Source organism: Chelonia mydas, chromosome 1, assembly GCF_015237465.2.
Source record: "Chelonia mydas isolate rCheMyd1 chromosome 1, rCheMyd1.pri.v2, whole genome shotgun sequence".
NCBI lineage: Eukaryota > Metazoa > Chordata > Testudines > Cheloniidae > Chelonia > Chelonia mydas.
Window position 1 is genome coordinate 20,483,629 of NC_057849.1, and position 17,219 is coordinate 20,500,847.

The 17,219-nt window shown below is 43.0% G+C and overlaps 1 protein-coding gene across 2 annotated transcripts in view; it reads right to left on the minus strand.

Moving 5' to 3' along the window:
• The window catches only part of LOC102934920 (prolylcarboxypeptidase), a 60,454-nt gene that overhangs the window by 13,269 nt on the left and 29,966 nt on the right, over positions 1–17,219 (minus strand). Inside the window, exons 2-6 of one of the 2 annotated variants that reach the window (XM_037888193.2) lie at positions 8,805–8,945; positions 5,909–6,010; positions 5,301–5,482; positions 2,717–2,874; positions 1,023–1,195 (exon numbers count right to left, since the gene is read on the minus strand). In XM_037888193.2, the coding sequence (XP_037744121.1) occupies positions 1,023–1,195; positions 2,717–2,874; positions 5,301–5,482; positions 5,909–6,010; positions 8,805–8,945 (756 nt within the window). Of the gene's footprint in view, positions 1–1,022; positions 1,196–2,716; positions 2,875–5,300; positions 5,483–5,908; positions 6,011–8,802; positions 8,946–17,219 lie in introns of those variants that run through there. The other variant, XM_037888275.2, reaches the window with a different exon arrangement.

Below are 17,219 nucleotides of genomic sequence, written 5' to 3' on the forward strand. Positions count from 1 at the left end.
TCATGCTCAAATCCAGGGGAGCATTCCTAAGGGACTACTCAGTATGAGCAGAAGTCCTTGGGTGTGTACTAGTCCCATTCAAATAAACCACATCGCTCACATCAGCAAGATTTTTCCAACAGGATCAATCCCTTATGTGGCATATAAAACCAAGACTGCTGACTAAAGGAGATCAACAGTTTGTCTGTTCAGAATTTATGTTTAATGGAAGATAACACTGGTATTGACTTTATTTCTTTTAATTTTACCTACTGTACTTCATTGGTAATTCATAGTATCTCAAAGTGACTCAAAGGAACTCATTGAGGGGCTAACAGAGTAGAGGCAGGCAAGACCAAGAAGTGGTTCAGAGGCAAGGAGCATTCCAAATAAGTGGGCTAGCAAATAAGGCAGAGGATGTGAAGAGCTGCAGGCAGGAGGTCAGAACACAGCTGCAAAAACAGTCTAGTTCCAGCACTTTGGGCTTTTAAAGACCAGAGGGATATGGTAAGATCATAAGAGGGAAAGGCAACAGCTGAGGTCATAGCAGATGAAGGTATGAATAAGGAGGAGGGCCAAGGGGAAGTAAAGACCGATAGCAACTTTCCAACAAGATGATGAAACAGGTGCAAACTCCCGGCGGCGCTTACCTCAAGTGGCTCTGCATGCTGCCCCATCCACAGGGGTGGCACTTGGAGCAGAGGCAGCATGCAGAGCAGAGGCCCCTGGCTGCCCCTACGTGTAGGGGCCGGAGATGGGGCCATTCCGCTGCTTCCGGGAGCTGTGTGGAGTGGCCCCTGACCCTGCTCCCCGGCTAGAGCACAGGAGTGGGGCAAGCCCCAGACCCAGCTCCCCAGCAGGATATTGATGGGGAAGAATAAAACAGCTGGCAGGCCGGATGCAGCCCGCAGGCTGCAGTTTGCCCACCCCTGTCCTAGATCATGTGGATTTTCTTAACTTTTTAAAAGCAGCAATTTGCAGTAAATCAGCTTGTCCCAGCCTAAAGCTGAATCCAGTTATAGAAGATGTAGACATTCATTTACCTGAATAGGCCAAGCTGGCAGGGGCTGTAAGAAGTCAGCTTTATACGGATAGTTCACCATTGCCAAATTTACCCATGTTTCACTTAGCCAAGCTTTCAACACAGCAACATCTTGCTTGCTTTTTAATGGGCTACATAAGTGAAATGCACTGGAAAGCCACTTCAAACCTTCATCTAAGCAAGAAAACATACAAATTAGGGGTTAATGTCCCTGGAGTCAGTCATACATCATAAAGGCTATGGATGGTGAGGACCCGAAACATGTCCGTTAGTGCAGCTTCTCTCTTATCCTTTTCCCTTCCCTCAGTGTAATTAATCCACTGAAGTTTCTTCACGTGTACACAAGCATTCCTGAGAGCAGAATCTGGTCCAGCAAGTATTTGTATTACTCAGAGGTACATGGATAGTGCATATCAAGCACATTAGGTTAATGTAAATCTGGCTGGTGTTTGGAGAACATGGTGTTTGACATATCACGACCACCACACAGCAAGCCTTTCTTTTCTGAAAGGAAACATCAAACCTACTGGTTGAACGTATGAGAGCTGTCACTAGATAACTCACGGGACTCTGCTTGCCCTTCTCTCCCTTGTTTTGCCTGGTTAAGAATCCCTGACTCAGTTTCCCATTTCTACAGACTAACTTGGAATACTGGTATCTCTAGTGGGGTCCTGAACTAGAACACGAAAATACATTTTAAAATCCTTGTGCTCTAGGTAGGCTGCAATCCCATCTGATCTCTCCCCCCTAGTGCTAAATGATAAATAGTGCAACGGCCAAGATTTTCCCTTCCTCCTTTCCTGTTTATTTTTAAGCTAGTTTAAAAACAAAACCAAACAGACTACCTTTAAGATCTGCTTTCCCATCCTCCTCTCTTCACCTTTTCTCATTCCTTCCTAGTTTGCACCAGGATGGAACATGATAGAGATTCCTTAAGTTATGCTATGGAACCAAGTCCAGATCTGAAGTTTTCCCAGTGGTCAGGGAGGTTTGGACCTGGATTTTAAATCACTCTATAAAACTTGTACAAACCATATGCTACGCCATCAGCAAGGTCTATTTTTAAGTTACCTTCCCCTTTTTGAAAGGTTGATACCAAGGGACTGCAGAAATAGCATTTCAGTCGTAGCTAGCCTCTTTTCTTTTACCCATTCCAGATAGAGGAAATGGCTGAACTCTCTAGATCTAGACTAAGGTCTGCTATTTTGTAGTCATTTTTAAACAACCTAGTTATTTACTTTGAAAAACTAGCTACAGTACTGAGCATGCAGATGTATCTTGGACTATGTTAGGCCATTGCAAGGTGTGGCCCTGGAAAAAAAGGTAGATAAAGCTAGAACTCAAGCAGCATGGAAATCTGTTGTTGGTTCTTGTTTTTTGGTTTTGGTCTGTAGTTGTTTATTTTAATAAAGGTCTCCTGTTTTCATGTGGTAAGATAGCATCTTCAACCTGTGTCTGATTCCACCTTCAAAGTCAACTCCAAATGGTCTCATTTAAAAAGTTCATTTTTTAAATGTAAAAGCTAATCCATAACAGCTGATGAAGGCTATGTTTAAAAAAAATTAATTATACACGAGACAATCACTCACACTTTGTGCAATTTCAAAATTTACAATGATTCTCTTTAAGCAAATTGCTTGAACTTTGTGATCCTTCGAAAAGCATGATTCCTGAAAGGTCTTGCCAACTGCCTACCTGTGGAGGAGACACGGTTAATGGCCCCCCAGGAATTCAAGATGCTCTCTGAGCAGCACTGCCCGCTCTTTTTGAAATCATTTGTCACAATAGTGTAGAAAGTGCCACAGGGTACCAAATCCTCAAACTGCCAGATTGGGGCAGAGGCTGCAAGAGCTCTGTGGATGGAGACAGAAAGACAAGATTGTTTGGTGAAACATGTGCATCTAGCACCTCTAAAAAAATGAATGTTGCCATGAGGACAAAGACTTTCCTCACAGCTGCTGTCTTCCAATTAAAAACTTGTAAAAATAGGTGTTTATAATTTATCTGTGACATTCTTGACTGAGAATTACATGAACAATACATACATTTGCAAAAATATTCCACAAGATGGAGTGCAAAACAAGTAGAAGTTTTAGCCATGTCAGATGCTAGTTCAAACGTTTTTAAAAATTTTGCAGCTCTTAGTCCATGTTTATATTTATTTGTACAGTAGTGTCTAGAGATCCCAACTGAGGTCTCTAGACACTACTGTGTACTAGGCACCATACACACACACACACACACACTAGACAGTCTGTGCCCCAGAGACCTTACTGTCTAAACAAACAAGGCAGACAAAGGGTGGTAGAATTATTATTCCTATATTACAGATGGGACTCTTGGGCACAGAGAGGCTAAGTGACCTGCCCAAGGTCACATGGAAAGTCCCCTGTGGAACTGGGACTGAACCCAGAGCTCCCAAGTCATAGCCAGTGCCATAACCACAAGACAATCCTTTGCCAACAGCTATACAGTAATCCTATATAGGGTCTGATACAATACAAAATAGCAGTGGCTTCGTCGGTCATAAAAGCCACAGAAGGCTATGGATGCTGGCTTTGTGGAAGGAGAGCCTCAGATGCTACAAAGCAAAGTCACCAAAATAACTTTCCCATGATGAACTGTGAAGTTGCCCAAGGAAAGAGCACCCAGTAGTCAACTCTTGGGACAGCTGGGCAGTCTGCTTGCCAAGGCAAAGACCACATAAGTTACAAACAACTCTACTAATTCCCTTGCACGTTTGCTGGAGGGTGATAAGGCTGGCTCAGGCATTTGGAGGGCATATAGAGGAGCTTCTCTTTCTTCTAGACACCAAGAAGAGAGCTTATGTTCACAATGACATTGTGGGAAACCCTTACCCTCCAACACCATAGTTTATCCTGGAGCCGCTCTCTTTCCTCATGATGAGAAGAGGAATATAAACAGAAGTGTTGAGTTTTCATCCTAGTGCGACTCTTTGTACTTCTCTCTACCTGACCTTCAGAAAAAAGGGGGCCGCCAAGTGAAGTGTCCCAAACTTGGCCTGTCCCATATGAAGTCCTAGCCAGCCTAGGAAAGCTTGCCTGCACTTTAAGCCTTCAGGGGCGAGGAGATTCCCACGCTCAACTACATTTGCTGCGTGAAGGGACGAAAACAGCCATTGTAAAACACATTGCTATTGGTCAGATATTCATTGAATAAGACTTTTTGGTTATGCCAAAAATCCCAATCACTTTTTAAGTTTTGTTAATAAATTTTAAAAGTTACCTCACCCCAGAGAGAGACAAAATGTTATCACAGATAAATGGTTGACTTTCCACCACCTGCAACTTTTAAGGACAACGGAGTCTGAAAAGATCAGGAGACTCAAAAAGTCAATTTTCTTAAAAGGGATCATTTAAAAGTAATTATAACTTAATTAACAGGTTTACTTGAAAATCTTCAGAAAAAAGTCAACACTAGCTGCCAGCTTTCATATACGTTGCCTCCGTCGAATCTTTGGAATCTCTTGGAGGGACAGAGTCACCAACACTGAGGTGCTCAAACAGACCAGCATACCCAGCATGCAAATACTCCTCAAACAGAGATGCCTCCGCTGGCTTGGACATGTGTGCCAAATGAATGATGGGCACATCCCAAAGGGCATCCTCTATGGTGAAGTGGCATCTGGAAAAAGACCCAAAGGGCGTCCAAAATTGCTTTCAAGGGTGTGTGCAAGCGAGACCTCAAAGAAACGGACCTGGATGTGGACAACTGGGAAGATCATACTCAGGACCGCAGCCTTTGGAAACAAGAGCTTAAAGGCCTCCGGAGTTACGAGAGGAAGCCGTCCAGCCTAGCAGAGGAGAAAAGAGCTCGCAGAAGGCAGAGCCCAGAGGGTTGAAACATCACCTTCAAATGTGACAGATGCAGCAGAGATCGTCTCTCTCAAGTGGGTGTCTTCAGCTACAGCTGCCATAAAACCAACTGAGTGAATTCTTTACCACTCAGGGGTGCATACCCATGGCCTCTCAAGGCTGAAGGGTGCCTACTACTACCAACTGCTAGATTCTGTTCTTTAAATTTCGGAAGAGATACTTTATTCTTCAGTCAATAACAAAGAAGTTGAATCCCTGTTTTAGATGAAAAATTTAACCCAATCTTAACTAAGCCTTCAAGAGTGCCTCCACAATATTCATAGCTATAAATGCAAATTATAAATGCAAAGAAGGATTAGATCTTCCTAACCAATCCCTCTATTTCCAGGTCATTTTTTATGTGCCATTACTGATCTGTGTTTAAGCACAGCAACTGCACTTACCCAACCACCACATGAGGGTATTTCATTCTAAACCAGGCTGCAAGCATCCCTCCATAGGATCCCCCTATGGCAATCACAGGGGCACTTAGGGCTCCTGGGATTGTCTCCTTTAGGTGCTGAATTAGTATCGCAAAGTCTGCCAGAGCTTGTTCCGACGTCAGGTAATTCAGATGTTTGGAATCCTGAAACAAGAACACGTTATATAGTATGGGACAGATTTTCAAACACCAATCTTTGTTTTTCCATTTGCAATTTGTGAGCTGCTGAGGATCACACCAGAGGTGACTGCATTTGGGCAACAGGTGAATTGATATCTGCAAGTGTAGCTTGTAATTCTGGAAATCCCTAGAGGCTTTTGAAAGCAACTGTACAGAATCAATAGTTATAGAAAATGTGACTCTCCTGCCGCAAATACTAGTAAACATGGAGCCAAATCCACGTCCCCTTACTCATGCAAGTAGTTACTATGTAGTCAACAGGGTTATTCACATGAGTCAAGCCAGCAAAATTTACACTAGCAAAGAAGAATTTTAAGCAGAAAGGAAGCAGCCAGTTCTTCTCAACAGCCTTGAAACCAGTGGGTGATCAGAGTGGGAAAAGGCACTTACGCTGTAAGACTTGTTTCCGAAGGGCAAGGATTCTCCATAGTATCGGTGTTCAGCAAATATTAACATGGCATTAAGCTCTTCTGCCACATCCCACATAAAACCCTGTGGGGGGGGGAGGAGCATTTAAAACAATGAGCAGACACTGAATTATTATGCACTTTCATTTAAATATACCCATTAAACTCATACTCTTCAATAGGGAAGATGCCACTGACTCAGTTACTAGTCACTCAACTGTTGTCTAAGGATAGTAAAAGTAAAGAGAACTAGACAGTTACAGAATGTAATGGAGGCTTAGTAAATCACTGAAAATATTCACAGGGCCAAATTTCTGCAAGGGGCAAGTGGGTACACAAAAAGAGAAACATCTCAGGTGAGGGGGAGTGGCATTATTGTGCCAGAGCCAATTCAGGAAATGCTGCCATAACTGCTGCAGCAAAAGGGATGTGGCTCATGGGAAATCTATGAATAAAGCTTATACACATCTCAGGATTCTGATTAAGTTACAGGTGACATCAACGTCATTTTGCGGCAAACACTATATAAATAGGGCTTCTAGTTACTGTTTTAACTGATAAAAACCAATAAAAAGAAAAGGAGTACTTGTGGCACCTTAGAGACTAACAAATTTATTTGAGCATAAGCTTTCGTGAGCTACAGCTCACTTCATCGGATGCATTCGGTGGAAAATACAGTGGGGAGATTTATATACACAGAGAACATGAAACAATGGGTGTTACCATATACACTGTAACAAGAGTGATCAGGTAAGGTGAGCTATTACCAGCAGGAGAGGGAAAAAAACCTTTTGTAGTGATAATCAAGGTGGGCCATTTCCAGCAGTTGACAAGAACATGTGAGGAACAGTAGCCAGGGGTGGGGGGGGGGTGGAGAGAAATAAACATGGGGAAATAGGTTTACTTTGTGTAATGATACATCCACTCCCAGTCTTTATTCAAGCCTAGTGTAATGGTGTCCAGTTTGTAAATTAATTCCAATTCAGCAGTCTCTCGTTGGAGCCTGTTTTTGAAGTTTTTTTTGTTGAAGAATTGCAACTTTTAGGTCTGTAATCGTAATTCTTTTACGTAGAGACTGTCTGGTTTGGCCAGTGTACATGGCAGAGGGGCATTGCTGGCACATGATGGCATATATCACATTGGTAGGTGTGCAGGTGAACGAGCCTCTGACAGTGTGACTTTGTTGCAAGGGATATATCTACCAATGTGATATATGCCATCATGTGCCAGCAATGCCCCTCTGCCATGTACACTGGCCAAACCAGACAGTCTCTATGTAAAAGAATAAATGGACACAAATCAGACGTCAAGAATTATCACATTCAAAAACTGGTCGAGAACACTTCAATCTCTCTGGTCACTCGATTACAGACCTAAAAGTCGCAATTCGCATCCGATGAAGTGAGCTGTAGCTCACGAAAGCTTATGCTCAAATAAACTTGTTAGTCTCTAAGGTGCCACAAGTCCTCCTGTTCTTTTTGCGGATACAGACTAACACAGCTGCTACTCAAAAACCAGTAAGACATCCCTGACATAAATAACCCCCTGAAATCAGCGTTCATCCAGGGAACACCAGAACAACACTGGAACTGGTTACTTGTATCTAGGAGCTTGTCTACATGGAGCAGTAACGCATACAATAGGGGTGTGATTTACAAAGCACAGCCACACGTTGTGCATTAAGTGGTCCATGTAGTCCCTGCTTCTGCGTGCTAAAGATGCTACGGCATATACTACTGTTAAGCCAGGTTTCAGAGTAGCAGCCGTGCTCGTCTGTATCCGCAAAAAGAACAGGAGTACTTGTGGCATCTTAGAGACCATAGCCCACGAAAGCTTATGCTCAAATTTGTTAGACTCTAAGGTGCCACAAGTACTCCTGTTGTTCTTACTACTGTAATGAGTAATGTATATATTGCAGCATACACAAAGAGAAGGTCCCCAACCCTTCCCCCTCCCCCCCACCCGGTTTTTGGATATCTACATAAAACTAAAAAATTACTAAAAATAAGCCCTGAAAAACAGAAGCCCTGTCTATAACCTATATAAGATTCCAAGAACGTTACTCTGAGGTGTGACAGACTGAAGTCTAGATTATCTGTTGAGTCAGTGTGAAGTGATGGAAATAGCTACAAGCATGGTTGAAAGCTCTTTTTATTCAAAACATCTCCAGGTTCTATCACCACTGGGATTTGAAATCCGTTACCATCCCATTTTTAAGTTCTCAGACATTTTGACTTGAGGAATTATACCCAAGCGGCAGCAAGGCATGTATCTATGCCATGGTGACAGTCCTAGATATTGGTTGAGTTACCTCTGATATATCACAATCACAGCCTAATTCTAAAGTTAATTTACATGCAACAATTTCATTGCTTGTATGGAGTGCACTGAAAGAGGATTACTTCGCCCAACTACCATGTCTGTGTGACAGCACGGATGTTCAGTTACTATTATGTATAATAGACTTTCCTATGGTGATCATCAACTTACTATCAGACCACGTCCATGAATCTAGACTCAACTCCCCTAGAGGGCAGATGAGGAATCTAAAGCAACGTGATGTGAGGTGACTTACCAAAATCTCCTGACAACCAGTCCAGTGTCTCAACCACAATATCGTCCTTCCTCTCAGGATCTGATTGACAACCCTTTGAAATCAATGGAAGTATTTCCATTTACTTCAATGGGCTTTGAATCAGGCCCTAAACTCTTATTTTGTTTATTCTTTTAGCTCACTGTTCCTCAAGGAACACTATTATTTTAATCAAAATTACTGCAGACTTGAATTTTAAATACGTATTCCGATGCGGTCTCCCACTAATATGCCACATTATAAAGTAAGAGCAATATTAGAGAACAAAAATCTATTTTATATACACCGTATTATTGCAAAACCAGGTGATATCGCCTTCATTGCCAGTGTAGAAGAGAATCGATCCATTGTCTTTTCTCCAATGCTGATCTGCTACTAGGTACCGCTGCTGGAATGTAAGATCTTGATCAAATCCAAAATGATCAATCTGTGGGAATGAACAGAAAAAAAACAAACAAATAGCTTCAGAAAGATCTAATAGGGTCAAGGAGTGAAAGTGCTGACATTCAAGATGAGATTCACCAAGGTTGAAAAACATAATTTAACCCAGGATTCTTTGACTCTAACACACTGAAATTGATTTAAAGTTTTTCCTCTCCAAGAGACAGTTAACCAGGGCTGGATGAAGGCTGTACACTCAAGACGGAAGTGAAATTTAATCTCAGTTACAAAAGATACATGCAGTTTTAATAGCATCATATTTAAAGGCGATGCTCTCCAGGAGTATGCTCTCCAAACGCAGTAAAAACACAGTCTTTGTCCCATATTGCTTACAGTCTTGTGTCACGTTCTGGGGTACAACCACTCACTAGTTTGGATTGTGTCACAGCCTGCCCTGTCACCCAGGGGGCCTTAAATGCTCTGCTGGTGTGGCTCACAGCCTGGACAGCAACACCCAGCAGACAAGCACGCACTGAGCATCTGTGTATTAAGCAACTCCGGCTCAGCACATCTGCTTGTTACAGCCCAGCCGCACACTGGTATCTCCCAAGATTGTTACTATTAGCCCAGTGACTCCAATGCTCCCAGTCCCAAGATTTCCCAAAACCACGTGCTCTTTAATGTCCAGCCCTCTCCTGGACCATTCAGAGGAATAACAAGGTTCGTTCGTTCCTCTAAAGAGACAAAATTCACAGTTGTATCACTTTAATTCAAACACTGGGTTGGTGTAGATTAAAAGTAAAACAAGTTTATTAACAAAAGGAGGTAGAATTTTAAGTGAGTTCAAGTATTAAGAATACAGTTAAAAATAGTCACAAGCAAATAAAGGTGAAAAATGCTTTCTAGAGACTAAGACTTAACAAAACTACAGTCTTGATTCAAGGTAAAATTCTTACTGCACGCTCAAAGAGCAAGATGGCTGACTCCTCCCACTCAGTCAAAATCTCTCCCCAAAGACAAAATACCCCAAGTTCTTGTATAGACCAGTGAAACTTTGAAATGGATTCTTCTGAAGGTTACTTCCCAAAATAAAGTTCATTCAAACCGTGAGGAAGGAGACATGGGATCTAGTGATAAAGGAAGTTCCATGCTAGTTTCTTTCCTAATGGTATTTGCTAAAATGTATATTGATCTGGTCCTGCCCCCTCCGGTGCAAATTAATGGCCTCCTGATGTGATATGAATTGGCTGATGACACCTGGCTGGAAGTGCTGGCTTGTCCTTTGTCTGGGAGAAACCTGTTTACTCAGTCCCCAGACTTGTCCGGTAAACATATTTTAGTTCTGCATTTCCTTCATTATTTGTATGGTCCCTTGGGCATTTACCGTACCTACCCCAGGCAAGACTATTAATGATCAGTACGTTATTAGTTTTTCAATGATACCTTACGTGACACCTATCAGATACAATTTATGACATTAATGAATTGGGGTACACTGGTCAGGCCAGCTGAAACTCACTACCAGATACCAGTAAATCCCTTGCCCTCTTGCACTGGGATGCTGTTAGGGTCACATCTTGGGACGCTGTTAGGGTAATGACTAAGACGGGATAGCTGTATGAAATAAACAAATGGGGCAAGATGGAAGGTAGAAGAGTGAGGGGGCAAATGGTAGTGCTGGTCAAAAGTTTTCTGTCAGTTTTTTGTTTTTGTTTTTTTGGAGAGGTGTGGTGGGGAAAATACAAAGTAGTTTTTTCAACTAAATGGAAACATTTTCAAGGAATTATGTTTCCTAGAACATATTTGATGAAATACTGAAAACCCAAAACTGAAGTTTTCCTAGCTAAAATATTTTTGGTTTTCAACAGTATACAGCTTAAAAATGGTAAAGTTTTCATTTCTGTTTAAGAGTTGAAATTTTCCACTGAATGTTTTCACTAAAACTTTCCTCCCATTTTTATCTAAATTTTCCATGGGGGTGGGGAGGTGTTTTTCTACATAAAACAGCAGTAATATTAGCTTTATAACTGGGGCCCTACCAAATTCAAAACCATGAAAAACGCATCTCAGATTGTGAAATCTGGTCTTGTGTGCTTTTACCCTATACAGATTTCACGGGGGAGACCAGCATTTCTCAAATTGGGGGTCCTGACCCAAAAGAGAGGGACCGAAAAGTTATTTTAGGGGGGATCACAGTATTGCCACCCTTACTTCTGTGCTGCCTTCAGAGCAGCACCCCACCAGCAGCAGCAAAGAAGGAAGCGTGGCAATACCATACCATGCCACCGTATTTCTGCGCTGCTGCCTTCAGAGCCAGGTGGACGGAGAGTGGCAGCTGCTGACTGAGGGCCCAGCTCTGCAGACAGCAGCACAGAAGTAAGGGTGGCAATACCATGCCATGCCATCCTTACTTCTGCGCTGCTGCTGGAGGCGGCTCTGCCTCCAGAGCTGGGCACCCGCCAGTAGCCACCGCTCTCCACCTGCCCAGCTCTGAAGGCAGCGCTACCAACAACAGTGCAGAAGTAAGTCTGACAATACTGCAACCCCCTCTACAATAACCTTGCGATCCCCCCGCGCCAATTCCTTTTTGAGTCATGATCCCTACAATGACACCACCATGAAATTTCAGATTTAAATCGCTGAAATCATGAAATTTACAATTTTTAAAAACCTATGACCATGAAATTGACCAAAATGGACCCTGAATTTGGTAGGGCCCTATTTGGAACCTTGTTGCAAATTTACCCTGGATTACAAAGGTGAAATTTTCAGCCTTCATTTATGCTACTTTACACACACAAATGTTTACACACGTCCTTCCCCCCACCCCTTGGCGAGCCTGTCTACACTAGGAAGCAGGGGCAATGCTGGGGGGAGGGTTTGCAGGGCCCTTAGCCCCCCCCCCCCCGTAGCCACCCTTCCCAGTGCAAAGGTCAAACGTCACACAGAGGTAAAGGTGGCATGGCAGGGCCTGGCTCTGAAGGCAGAGCAGGGAGTGCGATGGCTGCTGGCTGGGCACCCAGCTCTGAAGGCGGAGCCACAGCCAGCAGCAGAAGTGGAGAAGTAAGGGTGACATATCGAGCACATGGTTAAGGCATGGTTAAGGGAACAGGGGGCACGGACTAGGGGTGGAGAGCCCCGAACAGAGGGAGCGTGGGTGGGGGAACAAGTCCCAGATGGGCAGGCACCCTGCAAAGAGGAGATGGCACACGATGAAGCAGCTCATGGTTGGGAGCACAGGGGATGCTGCTGCCGTTGTGAGCAGGGCAGGCAGGAGCCATCAGATGTTGTGAGGGGTCCGGTCCCACTGCCATGGCTGTCTGAGGGCTGCCAGGAACTGAGCAGAGCTGTGCCTCAGGGTGGCGGGCAACGTGAGGTGTGCGGGGCTGACCTTGAGCCCCAGGTCCGGAGCCCAGGATGGCTCCGGGGCCCTTCCCGTGAAGAGGCAGCGAGGGGCCAGAGCCCTCATGCTCTCCCAAGACCCAGCTTGGGCACAGGGGAGCCTCAGTGCTCCCATGTGTGCACACAAAATGTATAGCATAGCCCCTCCCCCAATTTTCTGTCTAGTCCACCTCAGCGCTCCCACCCAGAAGAGGCTGGCACCACCCCTGCTGGGAAGTTTACCAAAATAGCTATCTTGGAATATCTCCTTATGTGGACACTCTTATTTTGGTATAAGAGTGTCCACAGGGGGGCTTATCTCAAGGTAACTATTCTGAAGTAGCTGTTTCAGTAAATTTCCAAATCACAGCCAAGTCTTAAAACATCATCACTTTTGCTTTAGAAACCAGTGTTTGGTGCTTCCACCCTGGGAGTGAGGGTAGCCTGTAGCTGGATATCACTGAATTATTCTAGGAGAGAGCAGCATCTTTGCTTCATCTCTCTCTGTCAGTCTCCCTGCCAGACCAGCAGAACAAAGACATTGGCAGTAGCTTATGGCGTGCTGCTGGTAGAAGCCTGACATCTGCTGGAATGAACATCTGTGCCTGCTGCCTTCTGTCGTTAACATACAGCCTCTACAGTCCCTCATGTGCCCCATAAAACCTGGGCTCTTTTAACACGGCCTTTGTTCTGCAAACATCTGCAAGTGGATTTAGTGCTCACGGAAAAGAGGCATCTCAGTACTAGATCAAGCCGTGTGTAGCATGAGCAGCTGCTGTGCAAACTTCCCCATGCAGCTCAAATGCTGAGCCTAATTCCTGACTACCAGAACCCAGATATTCCAATCCAGATAGCAAAACTGCATGGCCTTGTGCGCACACTTTTTAAGAGGTTGGTATGTACAAACAGGGAATGTGATAAGACTCCAGGCTTTGCTTGGGCCCAAGAACAGGATTTGAACTTAAAAAAAAAAAAATAGACATTTTAAAATGGTTTATTTTCAAAACCTAACAAGTTCGCAAAAAGTATTTTGCCGCACTCACTTTTGGGGGTGCTGTTATTAGAGATGGGCCTTAGCAGCACTGAACGTAGAAGAAGTTCAGATCCTCTGTGCCTCAGGCCCATTCTACTATTCATAATAATGCCATGTGTGTGAATTTTACCTTACAGACATGGAAAACAGAGAGACACGGTCCTTGCCTGAGAGTTTATTAACTAGATTTAGGGTTTTTACTAGTCCAAAAATAACTGGTCAATTGACTGGTCAACCATTGGTCAAATAAAATCAGAAGTGCTCAAGTATTTGATCCTTTTGCTTTCCTTTATTTTTTTTCTCCCTGCACCATTTGTGAATGGTTTTAATTCTGGTATTTAATCTCAATTTGTTTGTTTAGAAGACAAGCAGCTGCCAAAGCCATAGTTTCAGTTTGGGGTCATTATCTCATACGATTAGTCTTGGAGTCTAACAAAGAAGATCAGACATAACTTTAGGATAAGTCTGAGCCATTTAGTGTTCATGAATGTAAATATCAGAAAGCTACACCAAAGAAGCTTATCTTTAAGCTTCTTGAGACGATAAGTGTGAATGTCAGATGGTTTAGCAAACTGCCAATGGGAGTCAAATGTGACCAGATGAAATATATACCAGGTTGCAAGGGACCACAGGGATTCCTGGTCCTATGAAAATTTGTACTGGTCCAAAAAGAACTTGCATTGATTGAAAGTTTTCTAGCTTTGCCAAGTCATGAAGCATGAAACATTTTAACTATGGTATCACTCATTTAACTGTAAGAGGGATATCAGTTTTTCTTGGCATTGTTGCTGTTCATTATCAGTTGTGTAACACTTGCATAGTTCCACAAAATGTTAACATAAAAAAACAAAATAAGATTGAAGGACAAGGTTCTCTGTTGTTCCAAGTTCTCACTCTGTGAAGATGGGGATGGAAAGACATCAGGAAGCTAGTTACACTCTTCTTGGCCCATTTGGCAAAAGTCCCCAAGGCACCAGCCACCAGACCTGAGCATAGTCAGAGCAGACCTATTTGTGAGTTATTGCCAACTGATGCTGTTTGGCCCTGGCAAAATGAGTTGTCTATTAATCAATCCAGTTCCTATTGGCCACCTGTCTACATCACAGAAATCTCCATCCGATTAGTCTTTAATTGTTGAGGCTGAGTGGAAAGGCCAAGGACTAAACAGATGTAGCAGCTGAACCAACCTCTCACCTCCTCTGCTGTCACACCTACCAAAAACTTAACAGCAGTTGGGCAGCTGCTGTGCTGTGACCACCGCCTATCATCCAAACCAGTGCTGTCCTTGTCTGTTGAAACTACCTGTTGTCTCTTGTCTTATACTTAGATTGTGAACTCTGGGGCAGGGACCATCTCCTTTGTTCTGTGTTTGTTCAATACCTTGCACAACAGGGCCCTGACCCACGGGTAGGAGCCCCCACATAAATTAGACAACTAATTCAGTCCCTAATCTAGTAAACTATTTATGCATGTGCTTAACTTTAAGCACGAGTTGTCCCATTGCAGTCAATGAGACTACACGAATGCTTGAAGTTAAGCATGCATTTAATGGCTTTGCTGGGTCACAGCCCTAATGAATGATGACAACAGATTATGTCATTGTATGCTGATATTTGGCTTGCTACTCTTTGCAGTGCCATTATTTAACATGTAATAAACTTAGTGCTGTAGTTGGAAAGTGATTCCCATGAATCAAGAATAGACTCAGCAGCAGAAAATACTCAAGTTTAGAAGTGTACACGTTTTGGGGAGGGAATTTAAGCAGGTTTAGAGGGAACATATTTGATAAGTAGTTTCCAAGAACTATTCGAATAATATAGTCTACTAACCTGAATACTCTGTTGGTAGTAATGGAAAATCCATTTTGTAGTCTATGCCTGGTTTTAGGAGGAATGAGAAATCTGTTTCCACAAAACTTCCTTATCTTCTTCCTGACAGAGTAAGATTCTATAGGTGGATGATTGGGACACTGGCCTGGGATGTGGGAGACCAAGATTCAAGTCGCTGCTCTGCTTGATTTGGAGTGATGTGGGATTGAAAATTCTGCTGTCAGGTAGGGCAAGGCCTTAAACCTGGCCAGTACCCTAACCCCCACCCTATGGGGTGTGATACTGATACAAATACATACACATCCCTCCCCTGACAACTCCATCTTTTGCAAAAGATGCCTGAAAAGTTTTGTTGTTGGTCCAATGAGGAACAAAAACAAATTCCAAAACCCTGAAAGTTGCTGTGAAACAGAATTGTCAACCTCCAGCCAGTTCTAGTATAAACATTCATTTGTTTTTTATTTATACATATGCACCATCATTTTTTAAACAGTTCTGTACTAGGAGTTCTATTTTTCCTTGCTAAATGGTGAATTAAAGTGGAAGATCTGGATTAACATTAGGCTAGTAAAAAGTTGGCAGATTCCCAACATTCTGACACAGAAGAGAATTTTTCTACATAAAATCATGCATCTGATTTTTCTAACAATTTTTAGTATCCTGAGTTTTAAATTGAAATCAGTTCTTTGGTTTGAGGTGCGGGGATTGTTCGGTCGTTCCCCCCGCTTTTGGCTAACTTTCTTTTTAGAGTTTTGGTTAAGTGGGATTTTCTTTTTTATACGGTTTTATTCTGCTGTCCCTTCTAAACATAAGGCAGAAGGCCAAACTGCCAGTGCACTATTGATGGCATATCTTCGATTTTTAGTATTGAGAAAGAAATTCTATTTTTACTTCCTCTTTCATCACTGCTATTGACCAAGATTTTAATGAGTCAAGCGACATTATGAAAGTTCTGCATCAGGGCTCCTAGTCTGTACTGCTGCAGACTCATTCCTTGGTGGTGGTCATCACCTCGGGTAGGTCTGCACAGCATTTTGCAGCAATGCCCAGGTCGACAGAGTCAGGTTAGCTGGGCTCATGCTAGAGCTTTAAGAATAGCTGAACAGACAGAGCTTTTAAGTTGTGGCTCGGGCTGTAGCTCGGACTCTGAAGCCCACACTCTCCCCTTGGTACTAGCATGAGCCCTGCTAACCCAAGTCTGTTGACCTGGGCTGGGACGCTCACTCCAAAAAATGCTGCATAGACATGCCCTTAGAGGCTCTATGTCTGTTTCTTCTCTCCTCCCCCATCTCTAAAGTTGTATTAACCCCACTTACCTTCCTCAGAGCACTGCTGAGGGTTAGTTAATAAGCCCAATTCTGCAGTCCTTATTCAAACAAATTCCCTTTGATTTGGCCTGAACACGGTAAACAAACAGTGGCCATATAAACACAGAGACATCACATATCTGGCCCCAGAGATCAAATTCCAGACCTTCAGCACCAAAAGTACAAGTACCTCTACTTGTGACAAAATAGTAACTCCTTTAAGCACTAAATAAGTAGCAGGCTCATCCTTGATAGGACCAGTTACTAGGGGCTAAGCCAGTTTATCACAGAAGGACTGCAGGAGAGAATCCAATATTTGTAAAGTACTTTGAACATGCAAGTGCTAAATATTAATATCAAGAAATCAAAACAACTTAGACAATGTATCTGATGTTTTGATTTTTAAGTGCTGCAAGGGAGATTTAATGATGCAGTTTCCACTGATTTGAAAGTTGCAACTGTTTGAAAGTTTATATATGTCCAGAGAGACAAGAATCTCTAGTATGGCAGGAGAATGTTAAACAGCAGTTATTAAAGTTAGACATTTTTAAATCAGCAGGTCTAGATAACTTGCACCCAATAATTTTAAAAGAGCTGGCTGAGGACCTTGCTGGCCTATTAACACGGATTTTCAATAAGCCTTGGAACATTGGGGAAGTTCCAGAAGTCTGGAAGAGAGCTAATGTTGTGCCAATATTTAAAAAGAATAAACAAGACTATCAGGGTAATTATAGGCCTGTCAGTCTGGCATAGATCCCAAGCAAGATAAC